At 38.2% G+C, this 20,607-nt stretch overlaps 1 protein-coding gene across 2 annotated transcripts in view; it reads left to right on the plus strand.

Annotated features, from left to right (window-relative positions):
- SLC1A3 (solute carrier family 1 member 3) overlaps nt 1-20,607 on the plus strand; it is a 35,338-nt gene that overhangs the window by 10,872 nt on the left and 3,859 nt on the right. For both annotated transcript variants that reach the window (XM_039347906.1, XM_039347907.1), the window contains exons 3-9: nt 6,302-6,439; nt 14,609-14,813; nt 15,837-15,879; nt 17,229-17,524; nt 18,524-18,757; nt 19,746-19,940; nt 20,452-20,586. In XM_039347906.1, the coding sequence (XP_039203840.1) occupies nt 6,302-6,439; nt 14,609-14,813; nt 15,837-15,879; nt 17,229-17,524; nt 18,524-18,757; nt 19,746-19,940; nt 20,452-20,586 (1,246 nt within the window). The remainder of the gene's footprint in view (nt 1-6,301; nt 6,440-14,608; nt 14,814-15,836; nt 15,880-17,228; nt 17,525-18,523; nt 18,758-19,745; nt 19,941-20,451; nt 20,587-20,607) is intronic.

Consider the following 20,607-nt stretch of genomic DNA (forward strand, 5'->3'; position numbering starts at 1 on the left):
TTGTTGGGTTGTATGTGTGTATGCTTTGTTTGTTTCAAAAAGAGTAGTCTTGGCACGCCATATAAAGATCTAGTGTGGCTGGTGGTCCAAAACTGTTTTCCCATTACTCCAACAATGGAAAACAATACTCTTTGTTTGTGTTTGTTGTTGTTCAAGAACTTCTTGCTAGTTTTTAGATGAGATGATCCTTTGGCATAATCAGTCATCCCTATGTTTTTACTTTCTTACTTTTCTTATTGGTCCATGAAAGGATGACCTTAATGAAAGTTTACTGATGTTATCTCATCTCATTTTTATTTGTGTGGTTCTAGTATTTAAAAAGTATTTTCCATGGTAACATTGTAAGGAAAATTAAACTGATTGTAAAAAGATGGTTTGCACATGCTGATACCCCATTACTTTCTGGTTCACGATTTGCCATGAAATTTGCATCAGGCAAGCATGATGCAAGCAGTGTGTTTATATGTAAACTTGACAGCTCACCAGTATAATAGTGCAGTGTTTTTCAACTTCGGCAACTTTAAAATATCTGGACTTCAGCTCCCAGAATTCCCCAGACAGCATGCTTTCATACAGAACCTGCAATATGACTTTGGACCAGTCACTTTTTTCTCAGCTCTAAACTTGTAAGTTAAAAAAATCTACTAACTCCAGAAAGTGAATGAATAAAAAAATTATATTGCCTAGACCAGTGGTGGCGAACCTTTTAGAGACCGAGTGCCCAAACTGCAACCCCAAACCCACTTATTTATCACAAAGTGCCAGGGTCGCATCAGCATTGTGGTGCCCTCATGGAGGGACAGGGAGGCACTCTGAGTGCCACCTCTGGCACACAAAAACTGGGGGTGCAAAAATGGGCCACCGTGATGCAAGGCGCAAAAACAGCCATGCTGTGGGGTGCAGATACAAGGCGCTGCACCATGCAAGAACGGGGCAGGGCTAGTGAGTATCACGCAGGCACTAGCCCCACTCCATTTGCAGCACATGCATGCTCGCAGCCCCATGCATGCATGCATGCATGTAAAATGCTTCCCCCTCCCTTTTCTTCCGGTCCACCAATCAACAATGGTTGGTGATCTCTGCTCTACCACCTCTATTCGAGCTTGCTGGTCGGCCGCTTTGTCTCCTTTGTGTTGGGCGGAGCTCCTGCTCCAGGTGGCAGTGGTGGCCTGATGCATCTGCTGCTGGTGGCAGTGGCACATGTGCCAATAGAGAGGGCTCTGAGTGCCACCTCTTGCCATAGGTTCGCCACCACTGGCCTAGACAATGGGAGAGTGTCTTAACTTTTATAGGAAGATTCTTACTGGACCTCAAGTTGGGGGGCTCCTTGGGGCTTGGTTGTTTTCTTGCGGACATTTCATTACCAAAGTTTTATGCAAGGCCCCAATATCCAAAGCCACCCAATCTTGCTTAGCTTGAGTTAAAACTTGTTGCTCCCCAGCCAAATCATCACAGTCTCCAGATAGAACCTTCACATCACTTAGTTGGTCTAGAGTGGATGTATAAAAGAGCGTATCATCAACATATACACTAACCTCATCCCATTCCTAGCAGAGGTCATCCAAAAGCACAACCAATACAATTTTATGTCTTACTTTGCAAATAACTAAATGTTGGTTTATCAGCTAGACAACACCAGGTATCTGCAAATACTACTGATTACAAAGGGAATTGTAAGTGACAGACCCCATACTTCTTTCAAAAAGTCCATTAATTCTTTGATTTTGTCTTTTAATCATATAAATAGTTGTTGAATAGAAAAAAGGTTACCGGGTAAGACAATAGACCTAGACACAGAATGGATGTATAGTGAATCATATACATTTGTAGAAATATGGATCAATATATAAGGTAGGCTATGTAACTAATGTGAATAATTGACCTCTAGAATATATGAATTGACATAGCAGTCAATTTATTTACAGGGGTTTCTCATTTAACCAAGTTAAAAGATTAGCAAGCAGTGTCTGATATTGTTTAGATATAATTAATGTTTGATGTAATTGAAAATAATGTTAAGTTTGAGAACTCTTCTTTAATTTTGTGGCTTTAGGTTTGGATTAAAGGGAAATGCTCAGAGAAAATTTAGAGGTGCCATATTGACAGAAACAAACTTATATTTAAACACATACATGTATAGACATCACCCTGATTCCCCAAAAGAAATTACTTTAGTTGTCATAGCACCCTAGTAAATATCAATTTGTGACATTAAGTAGCTCAGTTATACGAAACAGTTGCCTTGCTATTGTCATTAAAATTCTTAGCTGTCTTCAGCTTCTCCTGAACTTAAATCTGGTTCCAAATTTTCAGTTTGCTTCATGTTGAGTTCTTTAACTTTGTTTCTGTGTACATATTGGAAGACCTTTTCTAGAAATAGACTTTTCTTCTCGGCTTCAGGCTCCTTGAGAAATAGTATAAGAAATCAATGAACAGAAGACAAAAACATAACAGAAACATCAAAGAATAACAATTTAAGGCTAGTCTTCATTCTTTCCACATTTAGGTTGCTTGATAGTTATTACTAAAAATTCTTAACTGGATATTAATGGGAGAACAATACAATTCTTAAGAATACAAACCCATACACCATCTATTGTTTCCCCACTGGCAACATATCGGATCCTGAAACAAATTTTTTGAATCTCTTATATAATACACTCAGTATCTGGTCTCCTGTTATATTCTCCATTACTTCAAAGTTCTGTTCACTTCCCATCTCAAATCCATCTTTGCTTTTGGGAAGGCAACTAGTATTCTCATGATGACAAGGCTAAAGTCATATGAGAATAGGCCCATGATTTATGGCCCTGTCTCTTCAGTGGTATTTATAGCATTTCACTTCATTAACACCAACAAACTGAGTTCCCAGATCTGAGTTTGAGATCAGTGATTAATTAACCTAATAGTTAGTAGTTGCTAAATAATTGGTTGTAGGTCAAGGACTACCTGTATTTTACCATTCACAACAACCCAATGAGGCAGGTTGGGTTGAGAAACAGGGACTGGCCCAAAGTCACCCAGTCACCTTTCATGCCCAAGAGACATCTAGTCCACAGGTTCCTGGTATCTAGTTCAGCACTTTATCTCTGTATATCAACCTGGCTCTCAAGAGTTCTAAAATCTAAATCATGCAGAGAGCTTGTGAGCAGGTACATTTTTGTGCCCTATCAATCTTTCTCCTCCATTTTGTAGATGGCAGTGGGACCAGTTCATAGAGGCAGGGGAAGGGAAGCACAGGTCAGGAATCCCATTCCTTGCCTCTCAAGTGATTTCAGCTGTATAAGCAAAAGAATTCTTGGTATTTTCCCAGGTACATCTGATAAAATACAAATGAAGTAGATAGGGAAAGCAAATATAAGCTCATTTGCTGCTCATATATTTTTAATCTCATGATGGACTACAGGTAGTTCTCAACTTACTGCAACCATCATAAATGTGAGTCAGTTGTCAAGATTCATATAAATCACGTGACCATGGGGATGCTACAACAGTCGTAAGTGTGAAAAATAGTCATAAATCACTTTTTTCCAGTGTCATTGTAACTTTGAATGGTCATTAAATGAACTGTTGAGGACTATCTGTACTGAAAAAGGGCCCTGGATGTATATAATTGTATCTGATTGGAGTTAAGTATCTCCTTTTGCCTGGTTTAAGAGAAACAAAGTTCTTGTTCACTTGATTTACCCTCTAAATTTTCTCTGAGAGACAAGGACATTACTTTAAACCAAAGCTTCCTAAGCTTTTTCCTTTCATTCTCAAAATTGCTATCAAAAAGTCCTATTTACCCAATGTGGGCAAAACACTTTAAGTCAGTTTAAATGTCCCTATTGTGATTGGGTAATAGGTTAATGTGTTTTTACTGACAGAAAAATCACTTTTACCCAAATATGGATAATTGATCCAGGTTTGGGAAGCACTACTTTATAATGCTAAGGCAGGATTTAAAAAAAAAAACAATTTGTTAAATAAGAAATAATGGTTTCATATAATGCTAATCCAGAAAGGGGAAATTCCATGGTTTTAACACTGTGGGAATACGCAATAATAATGAGAAGATCATTATTCAGATACAAGATTGGTTGAGTGCTTTGATCAAGAAACAATTATTTAAGGATACAATTATGAAATTTGTTTTATGGAGATATTGTAATTTTAATCTTTTTTCATTTATTTTGGCTTGCAAATAATAGTAAGAAAGCAATTTTTGACATTTGTGCTTTGGATATCAATATAATTTTGTTCCAAATTTTAATGCCACAGATTGGTGTTTTTCAAATTTGACAACTTTAAGAAGTGTGGGTCTCAGCTCCCAGAATTCCCCAGCCAGTCTTCTGCTGAGTTGAAGTGTATACATCTTAAAGTTGCTAAGTTTGAAAAATACTGCTATAGTGCAACCTATCTTATTTAAGATTGGTATTGACATCTGTAGATTAATCATTCAATAACTATATATTCCTTATATTGTTATTTTGCATGTTCCCTAATCAAAATATTTAAATTATTAATTAAATTTAGTAACCTAGCAGAGTTGCATTTCAGAATTCTGCATTTATATTTCCCTTTTAACATGAAGAAGTACAAAATAGAACCAAAAATGTGTTTAGTTTGGTGATTGTACAAAGCTACATCTTGCAAGCTTTTTCATTTTTGTCTCTGTTTAGATTGTGTACCTGGATAGTTTCTTTTAATGCATTGTTCTCCTGAAAAAAAATCAGGGCATTAGAATTTCTTTGTCTTTTGGAAATATGTGCTCCTCCTGTCTTCATTTTGAATGCCAGTTTCCTCTCCCCCCCGCCCCCCAAAGTGACAAGTCAGGAGAAAACCTGCAGAACAACTTTTGGGAGATTTCTTACAAGGCTTTGTTCCACAGATAGGCTCACAAATTGTTAGGAAACTTAAACCTTTGTAGAATAGGGGTCTTCTGTATATACATAGAATCTATACAGAGTCCCTTTGATTTCCAACTAGCCTTGCTTGTTACTTTTTACCTGCAGTCATTGCTCTGTTGTCAAACATGAATGAATATAACATTGCATCCACGGTACCTTTAATAAAATGAAAGGCAGGACATTGGTGAATTGGTATTGTAATTGCAATAACGTAGAGAGGAATTTGTAAAGTTCTAAAACTTTGTGTGGGTAATTTGGTGTGTGTGTGTGTGTGTGTGTATCTGTGTGCCTTTATTTATTTATTAAATTTATATGCCACCCATCTCGCAAAATGATGCCTTGGAGTAAGTTTTTTACTCTAGGCAATTGCCTAGAATAGTCCTGGAAGCTTTTCTGACAAGGTTTTTCAAAAGTGGTTTGCCATTGCCTCCTTCTTAGGGTTGTGAAAGAGAGTCTGGCCCAAGGTCACCCAGCTGCTTTCATGCCTAAGGCAGGATTTCATGCCTAAGGAGATTTCATGCTCTCTCAGTTTGTAGCCTGATCATCCACTTCACCCCCAACTGCTTCTTATTTTTGTGTGGGTTACTCCTTGTACTTATAGTGAAAAGAATAGTACTGAAATTTCAGAATAAGCATGAGTTCACATGTGCTCTTTTAAGTCCCCCTTTTGTGTAAGACTGGCTCAGCTGCTGAAGAGTATAAAATAAAAGAGTTGTACAATCATTCAGAACTGTACAGCTGCTTACCAACTGCTCCTGTGATCAATGGAAAGGAAAAGCAGGGCCAACCATGAATGGCCTACACAGGCCCTTCCATCACTTCCATTCAAAAGAATGCATAGGTTAACCATTTTAATTCCTAAAACACAAACAGAATTGAGCAATGTTCAGTATTTGCAATCTTCTTCAGATTAGATGGGAATAAACTCCACTGTCTTCTCTGGGGCTTCTGAATAGTGCATGGAACTACACTATTAGTATATGGGTTATTCTACTTTCTGATTAAAAAGTAGACTACTGAAAAGAGTATACAATGAGAATCAATGATCAATAGCTCAATTGTACATCAAGTTTTCAGAAGAAAATAAAAGCTTATGTGAGGATTTCTCTTCAGGGCAAGCCTTAAGTATGTGAAGTCCAAGCACATTCATACCTCAGGAAAATCAGTTTTACACTATTTCCTTCTTTTCTGGAAGTCATGAGAGCTAGATAATTCAGCAGAAAATATTTTATTGCCTCACAAACCCCATAGTCTACCAGCTCAGTTGCAGCCAACATCAAAGTGATGAGAATTTGTAGTTCTGCCCTCAGTGTATCTTTGAATGTTCTTGTCAGTTACAGCTGTACCAAATATATGTGTTTATATAATGCTTGCAGAAGAATAAAGCACCATGGTTTCTCTTTTCTTAGGTATCATCCTTGGCTTTTCTCTCCGATCCTATCACTTCAGCTACCGAGAAGTAAAATATTTTTCCTTCCCTGGTGAACTGTTAATGAGAATGCTGCAAATGTTGGTTTTGCCTCTCATTGTATCCAGCTTAGTAACAGGTACTGGTATAAATTATTTTCTAATTTCTTTTTGTGTTTTACTACTGTCATTCAAGTTGAACATTCTTCTTTGTGTGAATATGTGTATTGTTTAAAAAACAGTACCTAAGGATATACTCTAGGCCAGGAGTATCAAACTGCCAGCCCGCGAGCCAATTGCATCATACGGAGGCTGCATCAACCCCAGCTCCGGTAATGCAAAAAAAGTCACGATACGTCACGACACATCACATAACATGGCGAGTTTGACACCCGTGCTCTAGGCGCATCAAAGAATCTAGAATGTGATGTAATATAATAATTCATGATCGTGATTATTAAGTCAAAAATAAGCTCTTTAATGAAAAGGACGGGAGCTCTGTGGCAGAATATTTGCTTGAATACAGAAGCTGAAAGATTTGGTTACCAACAACTTCAGGTAAAACTAAGATATTTATTCATTAATTGATTATAATTGATTTGTTGTGGTGGTGTGTCATAAGTTGTTGTGGTTGTTAAGTGAGGCACCCATATGACTCCTTATTCAATGACTGAAATTCTGATTCTCCCAGTTGCAGTCATTAAGTTACTGTGTTGGTCATTAAGCAGAGCACGGGGTGCCTCAGGATACGGAAGTCCTGGCGCAGGCCCATGCTCTGTTTTAGGTCCAAGCTTACATTGCAGCACACTCTCAGCTAGCTTGCTTGCTTGCTTGTACCTCTATGCCACCCATCTCAACAGAGGCAATTTTAGGCAGCTTACATTTAATTAATACACACTATAAAACAATAAATAAGGTTCATAAATTTAAATACATGGCCTCTGCTGGGCCTCCCAGGACCTTTCCATGTAGCCCCCCTCTGGACAGCTTTCCACTCTGCCAGATTGCCTGCTTTTTTGGATCCACAGCCTTGGACCTGCTTCCCGCTCTGCCAGGTTACACAGCCTTGTTCCTCCTACCTGCCCTGTCATGCTTTGCTCTTCTTACCTTTTCCAAAGATCACCTTTCTGAAAAATTGGCCAGCCGATGTGATCATCGGCCTTCCTACAGAGTCATTTTGGACCATTCTAGAAATATCTCATTCTCTCAGTAAGCACAATTTTCTCAAAATCCCAGAAAGTCTTTCCTTCTCCAATGGCTGTTCTATTTATCTTCTGCATATTCCTGAGTTAAAAATTTTTTACAAAGCATTTTCTTCCAATATTGCAACAACAGCAACAACAAAAATTAAAGCTGTAGCAGGTTCCCTCAGAGAATAGTTGCAGAAAGCCCTCTGAAACTGGAAGTTCACCTCAGTGTGCTGTTTTAGAGGGAAAGATGTTTATTAATATTATTGTCTACCTTCTATCAAGGGACCCCCAAGGTAATTTGGACTTATTTGAAAGCAGCTGGTAATGTATGAACTTCCCACTGCCCCCTTCCACAAACACAGATGTGTAACTGTTGTGCACATTTCAGTTCTCAAAAAGACTGGCTTGTGAGCTAAGAAGGAAAGAGTATAACTGCCAGTAAAACAATGGAGATTTTTAGAGTAGAAAAGAAAACAAATGAAAGGGAAGATTACTTTTAAAGTAATAATAATAATATTGTTGGATTTTCCAGGCACATTAGATGAAAAGATTCTAATGCTGTTTTAAGACTGCATGTTTTTTGTACATGCCATAATATTCAGGTAGCCATTTTTTTTTTTACCATTTTTAATTCTTAGGAAGGGTGGGTACAATCTTCATCTCCATGCTTTATTATTTAAGAGGAAAAGAGATACGTAGTATGGCTAAAATGGTCTCTGGCAGAATTTGAAAATAATTAGTTTTTAAAAAGTTGTTAAAATTACAGATATAAAATAAAGGAAAATGGTAAAAACTGGACCTGTTTTGTGTAACTTATAATTATCCTAGTTAAAGCAACTGCTGGAAAAGGAAGCTCTTTATTGGATATTGGAAAAATAGTGTTTACCCTGGGGAAAGATTCTGTGTGAGACAGGGATTGTTTTCAAACGCACTCTGAACCTGGTTCTTTGAATTATTAAGCATTAGATGCAGTGGTGGGATTCAAATATGTGAACAACCGGTTCTCTATGTGGATACCCTTTCCGGAAGTCCATTCTGGGCCTGGACAACAAAAAATTAGCTACCGGTTCTGCCGAAGTGGTGCGAACTGGCTGAATCCCACCACTGATTAGATGGTTCATGCAGTACTGTACAGGTGATTCTCAACTTATGTTCATTTGTTTAACAACAGTTCAAAATTAGGACAGCCTTGAAAGAAGCCAATTTATGACCTCCCCTTGCATTTACAAATGTCACAACATCTCACAGTCACACGATAACAATTGTGTGCTTGGCAACTAGCTCACATTTACAACCAGTTGCACATCCTGCAATCATGTGATAACAATTTGTGATAACAATTTCTTACCAGTTTTCAACAAAAAACATAAATTGGGGAAGCTGAATTTGCTTAATGACCACATGTTTCCCTTAACAACTGAGGTGATTTACTTAATAGCAATAAAAACAGTTGTAAGATTGGGTCTTGTTATGTGATACCTCGCCTTATAAATACATCAACGTATCATGGAAATTTCTATCCCAAATGTGGTCATAAGCTGAAGACTATTTGTGCATTATAAACTTATCCAATAGTTAACAAACCTGGCCAAAAAGCCCTAACCAAGATTAACACCAAGCTTACTGTATTATGTGAATATAACTACTAGAGTAGCTAGACCTTTGATGGTCACATAGATTTAACTATGTAAACACAGCCTGAGTCAGCTTTATAACTTCAGAAGTCTGTTAGAAGAGCAGGATCAAATGGAGTTGAGTAGCATCAGAACTAAATCATAGGCTTCGCTCACACAACATACTAAGGCAGACATACACAAAAATGTTATGCCCAGCATCTGATATTCGGCAATATTTGTCGCTTGTGGAGGTAATTCATTTCTCATCAAACAGATTTCTCATGTGAACTTTATTACATCTACTTCTTCATAAATTCCAATTCAAAGTATTGTACCTATAGTAGGAGACTTAAGGTGTTATTCACCTTTCTTGTCACTTCCTGTGGTTTTATTAGCCAATCACTGCAAGTGGTGCTTTGTTTTTAGCATCATTCTTCCCCATTCTGTGTAGCCATAGCAATCTAAGATCAGTAGAGTCTTGCTGGATCAGACCAAGGACCCATTTAATCCAGTCTTCTGTCTTGCATTCTGTGTCATGGATGCATTTAGGAAGCTTACAGATAGAATGGCAGGATGATAGGCCTCTTTCACTATTGTTCTCCAGAAACAGGCACATATGGCAAGCTTAGGACATTGTGCCATTATGTACTTAAACTTCCTTCTCCATGTTGTCTAGCTGCCTGGTCTGACTTTTCTTCTGCTGCCTTAAGCCAGGAATTCCACTAAGGCTATAAACACTGACCTATCTTTCCAGAGGTCAAAACATAGTGCTTAACTGTGAACCTGGAGATCTGGTTTGCATTTGACCCTGTAACCCTTTGCCTTCTTTACAGAGGAATGGCTCATGTTTCTCTGGAATGCATCTCACTGTTTGCCTTCCATTCTCGTCTCCAACTTCCTTGTGCCATTATCATCATCACTGTTGATCGTTCGGTCCCTAAATTTGGAAGGATGAAATAATAAATAAGATTTGAATAGGCTCTCCTTGGCCTGTAAACTAAAATAAGTTCTTCATTTTGCTACCACTTTCAAATGTAGCAAAATTGGAAAATTGGAAATAAATTTAGCTTCAATGACTATATATAAGTTGTAGAAGCACATGATCATCTCACTAAACTATATATACTTAGGGACAGGAAGTCAGTATTTATATAGCCAATCAGAGGGAGCATAGCATGTCCTTAAAATGTTTGTTCTTATCCTAACTCTAGTGAGAAGTGCCTATTAGACCACTGGGCTACCACTTTCCAGTTGTCAAAATTGCAACGGGCAAAAGCAGATGAATTGGTGGGGATATTCTTAAATAATTTTAAAACTTGAGTTCTGAAGAAGGGGCTTTTTAAAAAATAATACAAACATGTCCTTTCCTAACTCTGATGAATTTGGAAGTTCTTGATACTTATTTTTTTTATCAACCTGGAATAGTGTTTTATTTAGATTAGCTTAGAACAGTATATTTCAAACTTGGCATGCTGGCTGGGAAATTCCTGAAGCTTACCAAATTTTGAGAAATATTGGTCTAGAACAATAGCTGAATTCAGCTAGTTGTGGCATAGTTACAAAGCATTAATAAATCATGGTATAGCCCTGCATATGAAGCCACTGGAGGGCTAATATGTAGGGAGCAATTAAGAAAATCATTATTTAAATAAAAGACATTTTTATGACAGGGGTGTGTCAAACTCGCAATGTCATGTGACATCTTGTGACGTATCGTGGCTTTTTCCCCATTGCCTGCAATGGGATGCGAGCAGTTTCACCATGACGCATCCGGCCCACGGGCTGGCAGTTTGACATCCGTGCTTTATGACATCTGATCATTTACTATATCTGTGGTTGGATAAATTGGGAGGAAAGGAATGGTGTTTCCTAGCCAAATTAATCTTTTAAGCAGATTTAAATCTATTATTATTGTAACAGATTGGAAAAATGTTGCAGATGTATTACCTCAGATCAAAAAAAAAAAAAAAGTGGCTTTCCTGCTAATTTGCTATGCTTCAAGAAGTTTGGTTGGCTTGGGAAATTACTTTGATGGACTTCCCTCTAATTAAATCACAGTATTTCACTGTACTACTTCAACATTAGGGACAATCATCAAGTGAAGGTCCTTTTTTCAAAAGCTGATGGGTTTTGATTATACATCATTTACTTTCAAATATCCTCACCCAACTCATATCCCAGCTACCAGAAAAGGCCATTTTAAGCCATTTAATGATATGAGAAAATGCTTTTATAGGAAAGCAGATTAATTTAAGTTTCACATCCATCAAAGGATGGTCTCTTCAGGTCTCCAGCAAGCAGGTATTGGCTGCCTTTAGTTACTGAAAAATTTTGGGCTGCTATTTCTGTGCGCCTTCGTTTACAGATTCTTGGCATTGGGACAGTTAGTTCTTTGTGCTCTGGTATTACAATGAGGCAACCCAAGAGAAAGAGACTCGGTTCAAGGCTGTCAGCTGTTACTAATCACCGTTCTATGGCTTGCTGTGAATCCCTGCTAGTCCTTACCTCCTGCTCTGCTTAGCACACATAAAGAAGATAAATTACTCCCTTAGTTTCTGTTCAAAAAACATATTGTGTGGTGCATTCCAATATCATGAGCAAAAGATGGAATAATGCAAAGAGTTAAAGTGGTATCTAAACAGCCCACACAGTAGGGTCCTACTCTGGCAGATGTGAAGAACAGGAAATGTGCCACTGACTTGGATATCTAGAAATATTGTGTTACTTTGCGCTTGCAAAGTTGAGAGTAGAAATGGGATGCAGCCCTAAGAGCAAGGGCCTCAGGGTTTGTTTGTGTGTGTGTGTGTGTGTGTGTGTGTGTGTGTGTGTGTGTGTGTTTTGAATAGGCTATTGCAGTACTTCTGAACCTCAGCAATTTTAAGATGTGTGGACTTCAGCTCCCAGAATTCCCCAGCTAGCAAAAAAAACTGGGCTATTCCAACTGTGCAACCTTGCGTCAACATCAAGGACTATGGGAAGTTACAGCAAAAGGCAAAAGTACATTTAAACCTGAAGAAAATAATCTCTGAGAAGTCAGAGATAGTTTGCCAAATTTGACATTGGGGAATGGAGTAAAGTTGAGTGATCGTGATACAAGTGACAGATTCTGAAATGGAAAGGAACAGACAGTCCGGTTACTTCCTCAGATTTGGCCTAAGAACTGTCTTAAAAGATACAGGTAGTCTTCAATTTACAACCAGTCACTTAGTGACCACTTGAAGCTTTGAGAAACTTACTAGAACAGTAGTTACAGTACGACCCAGAATCGAAGCTCCAGTGGTTCAACCCCGCTATGGTCATGTGACTTCACTTTGGGCATTCAGCAAGTGAGCCATGTTTACAGCTGTTTGTGGCATCCTACAGTCATGTGACCATATTTTAGGACAGTTTTGCCAAAAACTGGTATTTACTTCCAGTTTACAGCAAAACCCGCCATAGCAAACCATGGGTGCACTTAACAACCACAACAACTGACTCAAAAAAGGTCATAAAATCATCATGAGTTACCTCTGTGATGGGCAGGCTCCATTATGGATGTAATTTGAAGACTAACAAAGCTTGTTTGGCTTTATTTGTATTTAAAATGTCACAACTTGGATTAATCAAGGGTACATTTTGCTTTTGCTTTTGTTTTGTTTTGTTTATTGTAATTAAAAACTATATTCCACCCCTTGCCTTTGGGACAGTGCAATGTTTCTGATTCAAGCAATCTGCATGCCAGACTGTAAGGCATACATGCTTAAAAGAAAACTTAGGTAAAGATACTTGCCCTTTTTTATGGGTATACAGCCTAGCCTACTTTCCCTTGAGTTTAGACTGATAGTTATTATTGTTAATCACACAGATGGTATTCCTCTGCATGAATGTATATTGCAAAGGTTGTTTGCAGTTTGTTCAGCTTTGCAGGGCTGTGTTTGTCACCTACCGGTAGTTTCAAGTTCAGCCCAATATGGAACAGTCCAGCCAAAATTCACTTCTTTATTGGATTACACACAATAAACAGAATCTTGCCAGACTAAACCTTTATTACTCTCAACCCAATGGATATACTCTGGGAGATTCTAAAGAGTGGCTATTCCAACTTTCTTCCTCTATCTCCTTTCCAGCTCTAGTGTGATAGACTTTAGCATGGAGGTGGATTGCCTAGGAGGGGAAGAGTGCATTCCAGGGGAGTAAGCAACACTGTTCAGATATTATGTGTGAGAGAAAGAGGTGGAAACATCCCATCCCCAACAGTTCAACTGTGGAATATATTGTAGATACAGATAGTTGAGATTTTGTCTATAGGTATGAAACAATAAAGAACTCAGCTTGGAAAAATTACCATGTGTGATTCTTGATTTTGGGCTTGACATCAGGGCTGTGTTGCCTCTTATCTTATCCACCTTCTTGGAATGTGCTCACTCCTTCCTGGGAAATTGCCGGCTTCTTTGTAATCCATCACACCATATTCCCCTCCATGGGCACCATCCCTCAAACATAATTGCCTGAGTAGACACTTACATGTTAGCCAGCATGATATAGTAGTTATAGTACTGGATTGGGCAGACATTTTTTTCAGCCCAATCTATCTAACAAGATGGTTATTTTGAGGATAAGATGAGGGTGTGCCCAGGTTCATCTCTGTTAATTATTTAAAAGAACAGTAAGGTATTAATGCAAGAAATACATAATTGAATGAATAATAAATGAATATGAATTAAAGAATTAAAATGGGAAATCCATTACCAAAAAAGAACGGGCATATTTGTGCAGAATAGTTACATGTGAAATGCTAAAGGTAGAATTAATTGCTATAGCTAAAATTGAAATATAATAGAATTTATCACAGTAAGGTAGATATATATTCTGTGCCTTCTCAAAGCCCTATTTGTTTGTTTATTTAGTAAACATATATGCCACTCATCTCGCCTAGAGGCAATCATAAAAACAAGATAAAAATTTAAAACATCACACAAGTAGTCCTTGACATAAGACCATAATGGAGCCCAGAATGACATTCATATGTTGTCATGGTTGCTAAGTTTGTCACCACATAAACATAGTCCATTTTATTGTGGCAGTCATTAAGCGAGGACCATTGTTTTCTTCAATGGGCTTTTTTTTTGCTGGAAACTGGAAGTAAATGCTGGAAACCGACAAAATCCACCAAAAATCATAGTCATATGACTGCAGAATGCTACAAATAGCCGTAAATGTGAGCCAGTTACCAAGCATCCCAAATTTGATCATGTAACTGTAAGGTATATGTTTTTCTGTGCAGCCATTTGAACTCCGGAATTGGGTTACAAGTAGTTCTGAAGAGATTGGTCATAATCTCAAACAGTCACTAGGCAACTGGTGGTTAAGCAGTTTATGGGTATAATTAATAAGGAATTTCAGGGTGGTTGTTCCTCAAAGTCCTTTGAAGCTGGGCCAGATTAAGAGGACTTTCCTCTGCAAAGAAGATTAAATTTCTGAGATGTATGCCTCTAACTTTACTTTTATACATCCTTTGTGTTAGGAGTGTCGGCCTTGGACAGTAAAGCATCAGGGAAAATGGGTCTCCGAGCAGTGGTGTATTACATGAGTACCACAATTATAGCTGTCCTGATTGGGATAATCATGGTAGTCATCATCCATCCTGGGAAAGGGTCAAAGGAAAAAATGCACAGAGAAGGCAAGATTGTCCGAGTGACAGCTGCGGATGCCTTTCTGGACTTAATCAGGTAGGCAGCATTCTTCTGCAACTTGGGCTCCTTTCAAATGTGTTAGGTTACAGCCCTCTTATTGCAGTGTGGTTAGTGTGAATTGTAGGAGGGCCTTCCTGAAGGAAAGCTATTAACTAAATCAAAAAAGATGTTTGATGTGTGATAATGTAAAGCTAAGGAAATGAGTGATGTGATGGAGCACCAAGGTGGCATCGTCAACTTGGAAATAATTCTGAAATAGAGTCCAAAAGTAGCTGGATAGCCACAGATCGTAGTTGAACAATCTTTTGTGGCTGGGGGCAGTACTTTGCATTTTTGGGAAACCTGAGAGCCACAGTTTGCAAAGGCTTTGCACACTTATACAAAGTAAGTATAGCTCACCATCAAGCTGAGCAAGACTGGGTGAATTTATGGGCAAGTTTGGGTTTTTTTGACAATAGTATGGAAGAGCTTTGCAACTGTCTTCTGGGATGGTCTACAAGGTTTAAGTAGGACTTTCTTGTTAGTCTCTCATTCTAAAGCCAATTAGGGCCGTTACTGATTCCTATAAGGTATCATTCCAGTTTCATTGGGGATGGTTGACATTGGGAATATAAATCATCATTGGTGTTCTTGTTTATTATATTCTGAATGAAGGAAAAACTTCGCTGAATATGTGTGTTGGTGAGAGATTTAACTGGTGAGAGAAATTTCAACTACATGAGAATAGCATAATTTGATTCAGGGTATGCAAATCATTTGAGGAACCACTTTGCTTACAAAGAAGCAAATCTGATTGTGAAGCAGCTGACACCATTAAGATACCTGGCAAGCGCCTCAAAGCTCTTCCATTGTTTTCTGGGCCTGCTTGTATATGGCCAGAAAACACTTCTAGTGACCACGTTTCTGCTACCAGTAACCACCCCATAAAATGTGGTTTTAGATTATACTTTGTGTTTAAAGGTATACTGAAAAAAATAAATTGATTGTCCTTTAGTGTGATCCTGATAGGATGACAAATTATGGCTAATAGGTAAATATTATTTTTCTTCTTCTTTACAGAAACATGTTTCCTCCAAATCTTGTAGAAGCCTGCTTCAAACAGGTAAAAAAAAAAAATTGAATCCCTTCCTATATATGAGTATATTACATGTCCAGATTCAATTGGGATTACACAAAGTCCAAGTTTATGATGCAGGGAATGTTCTTAATTGTCTTCCAGTGAGAAGCACCTACAGCAGTGCTGGCGAACCTATGGCACATGTGCCAGAGGGGGCACTCAGAGCCCTCTCTGTGGACATGCACGCCATTGCCCCAGCCCTGCCTTCCCCCATGGCCCTGTCCTCACCAGCAGGAGGAGAGTCGCCCCCGGGCGTGGCCCATGTGGAGCAGTGCAACCAAGGACATGGCAGCCAGACAGCAGGGACAAGTCTCTGCCCTTGCGCCCCATCGCATGCAGATGATGCTGCGAGGCGCGGGCAGAGGGCATGGCTGCCATGGCACTGCTGGATCACCTGGGTGATCTACGGCGAGCCGTGGAGGTGGTGGGTGGCCCTGCAGGCGGGCGGGGTGGGCAAGGCGGTTTTGGGGCACTCGGTCTCTAAAAGGTTTGCCATCACTGACCTACAGCTTCTATAGGATGGATTCTTTGAGGCTCTATTATCTGGGCATAGCTTTATGACCCAACCAGGATTAGATTTTCCAGTTGCTCTTCTGTACAGATCTCTGACTTATTAAAAGTATAAAAATGCTCCTATGGTTATTGCTGATGTTCCAGTAGCCATAGATGTACAGAAGACAAGTGCCTCATTATTATTAAAAATACAACATAATATTAGAAGCCAGCAGTGTTTAGATTAGAGACTAACATGATGAAAATCCTTTAATTTAACAACATATAGACAAATCTAACCATAGTTTCAATTGGGAAAATGTGACCATATCAGGGAATTTCTAGAAGTCTGGTACTCTGACAAATTAGCCATCAATAGACACATAGACTTTAACAACATCTATAGACTATGCAAAAAAGACAATCAATCAAGCAAAAAGGGAACAAAAAGACCCAAGCACCTCTCTTCCAGCAATCAGCATCCAGATCAGCATAGATTAACTCCAAGGTTAACATCAGACCAACAATCAATTAAACAATACCCCAATCAAGAAACTGCCAAAGAAGCGGACAGTAAACAGCCCAACCAAAAAACTGACAGCAAACTGCGCTCCTTATTAGCACGGATGATGTTACCTAGTTTGGGTAATGAAAGGTCTGCAAGAAAACAAGCAGGCTCAGAGAGCACCAAGGATACCCCCCCCCCTTATTTAGATTATTTCTGTCTTCATCCCGGGAGGTCAGATAAATCTTTTGATAATTGCATTTGAGTCGTTAGAAATAAGATTCTAGAATTCCTAACACGTGAATATAATATTTGTCCTTCTAACCATCTCTAACAGTTCAAAACAAACTATGAAGAGCGTGTTCACCATACACATGATGATTCTAATGAAACATCGGTCCTTGTTGGCATTATAAATAATGTAACAGAAGCTGTGGAAAACCTAACTCAGATGAAGAAGGAGATAATCCCTGTACCAGGGGGTGTAAATGGAGTGAATGCACTTGGACTGGTTGTCTTCTCCATCAGTTTTGGATTAGTGATTGGCAATATGAAGGAACAAGGTCGGGCATTGAGAGAGTTCTTCGACAGTCTCAATGAGGCTATCATGCGACTGGTAGCTCTAATAATGTGGTAAGTACTAAATTCACTGTGTTACTACCTGAATTTAGTACTCTTTACTTGAAGGTCTAAGCTGAAGTTCCTTCTTGGTTATTCTAACAATTTCTGGGATGAAAATTCAAGGAGGTCAGTACAGATTAGACATTAGGAAGAACTTCTTGACAATAACAATCAGTGGAATAAGTTACTACATGGAGTGGTTTCTTCTTCACTGGAGGTTTTCAAATAAAGGCTATAGACATTTGTGGTGATGTAATGAATCTTGAGAGCCAGTTTGGTGTAGTGTTTAAGGTACCAGGCTAGAAACTGGGAGATCATGAATTATAGTGCTGCCTTGGGCACAAAGCCAATTTCTGAAGCTAAAATAAATTCTGGATTAAAAAGTAATCTGTAGTATCACTAACAAACTGCCTAGTTCCTATATTTGTGCAGAGAGTTACTTTAATTCAGTATTCATAGACTGAATTACAGCCATAGTATACAAGCTCTTGCATAACAGGCTTCAGAATTCATTGTTGCACCAAGATAATATTTTACACAAATAGAATGTGATGAAAAATATATTTTGTAAAAAATACATATTTTGGAATACAACAAACCAGCCATGATTAAAATCTGTCCATAATGAATTGGTATCTTCACATTCTTCTTTGTTTGCCACTAACTTGCAGAGTATATGTTAAAAATAAATTCTCTTGTGTTTACAGAGGCTTCCCTTTTGGTTTCCTAGACAGCTTTTTAGCCAAAGGATCACCAGACAGTATAATAAACAATAATATATTGGGACAATATATTTAGGGTCACAGTCTCTGTCTTTATAGAATGCAGCAAGGAATTTTCAAGTGAAAGAGAATAAAGATACATTACACATTTTTGCACAAAAGTAGACTAATAGAATGGTTACAAAGCAATGAATTTATCTTTCTCCCTGTCTCTGTCTGTCTGTGTCTCTCTCTTTCTCTTTCTCTCTGTCTCTCTTTGTCTTTTTTTTGTTTTGTTTTTGTTTTCCAGGTATGCACCATTTGGTATTTTGTTTTTAATTGCTGGAAAAATTGTTGAGATGGAAGATATGGGTGTGATTGGAGGCCAGCTTGCCATGTATACAGTTACTGTTATCATTGGTTTGCTCATCCATGCCATTATTGTTCTCCCACTTCTCTACTTCTTCATTACTCGGAAAAATCCTTGGGTCTTTATTGGAGGATTGTTGCAAGCTCTCATCACAGCTTTGGGAACTTCCTCAAGGTAGACTTCCATAATCAAATAGCTTGGGATATAGGAGTTTTTATTGGTTATATATTGCATATACATATAGGTCCCAAAATACACCCCCCCCATTGGGTTCAGCTTATCTATAGATATAATGCATTTTTAAAATACTGTTTATCCCATATATACTGGAGTGCAAGCCTATCTGCTTGTAAGCAGATTGTTAAGTTTTAATTAAAATAATATGAAAAATGTGCCACCCACAGATAGGCTGGCCCTAAAAAATTTCAACTTTCACAATTGTCTTATCTACAGATAACAATATTGTTCATGGTATTTTGTTTTAAAAATTGAGAGCTTACTTATGGATAGGCTGCTCCATGAATATATGCAGAAGTTTTTATTGCAAATGATTGAGAGAAGATGTGATTATTCCAGGTTTCTAACATTACCCCAGGTTTCTATCACTCTTCAACTCTACTTTAGGTTTTACTTTACACCTAACATGTTGTTCCAATATGTGTGTAGCGACACTCATCTGAATCTATGTACCATTCAGAGTACAATATAAGACAATATCCAAATTATGCTGCACATTATATTATTTGACTACATATTCCAATAAATATTTTAATTGGACAGCTCTTTCACGTTAATTATTCTTGATCTTGAAAATTAATATCTGAAACTGCTTTGTATTGAAACATATCTTTTAGTCTAGTACTGTCTCCAAGTTAGACAACCATGTTCTTCAATGAAATGAAAGGCATTGAAAATGTGCAGGCACCACACATGATCTACCTGTACTGTATGGTCTTTCAAAAATATACACCCAGGAAACTCTGGATGCAGATTCTCTCAAATTTTGAGCATTGTCTGAAGTTTAACTATATGAACCAACTCTCTCTCTCACTGTGTATGTGTGTGTGTATATGTATACATACACGTGCGCACACACACACATTCATTCATTCATTCATTCATGGTAATGGTGTCTTTTATTTTTCTCCCCATCTGGTTTCAGTTCTGCCACTTTGCCTATCACTTTTAAGTGTTTGGAAGAGAACAATGGAGTAGACAAACGCATTACAAGATTTGTACTACCTGTGGGTGCAACTATTAACATGGATGGGACAGCTTTGTATGAAGCCCTGGCTGCAATTTTCATTGCACAGGTTAACAATATGGATCTAAACTTTGGGCAAATTATCACAATCAGGTTTGTAAATCCTGCAAAATTCATTTCCTTGTATACCTACAGTATGCAAGACAACAAAGGTAGAAAAGTTGGAATGAGGGGCATTTCTGAGTGGAATGCATGATAACACTGGGGACAGGAGGATGATAAAGTAGGAGATCATGAACAATTCAGAAATCACAGAATACATTGATTGCAATGCAAATTACAATATCAAGATCTAATCCAGATTGAGACTGCTATATAGACCACAAGTCCTATTGTGCTAGTTATGTTTTTAGATTAATATAGAAGAAAGGAAGGAAGGAAGGAAGGAAGGAAGGAAGGAAGGAAGGAAGGAAGGAAGGAAGGAAGGAAGGAAGGAAGGAAGGATTGTGTTTTTCAGATTATAGATCACAAACTGATTCTAACCCTATTCATGAACTTCTAGCCAACAACTTCTTCAAAGCTGAAAGAGTTTTATGATATAAGGAAATGTTAAAAAAATGAAAATGGCAGTATGACTAGTTTTCTGTCTCTTTCCTTGTAACAGTATTACCGCAACAGCTGCCAGCATTGGTGCAGCAGGAATTCCTCAAGCTGGCCTAGTCACAATGGTGATTGTGTTAACCTCTGTTGGTTTGCCTACAGATGACATAACACTTATCATTGCAGTGGATTGGTTTCTGTGAGTATCTTTCCAATGAAG

Source organism: Crotalus tigris, unplaced genomic scaffold, assembly GCF_016545835.1.
Source record: "Crotalus tigris isolate CLP2741 ecotype Arizona unplaced genomic scaffold, ASM1654583v1 scf7180000018103.2265978, whole genome shotgun sequence".
In the NCBI taxonomy this organism is placed as follows: Eukaryota; Metazoa; Chordata; class Lepidosauria; order Squamata; family Viperidae; genus Crotalus; species Crotalus tigris.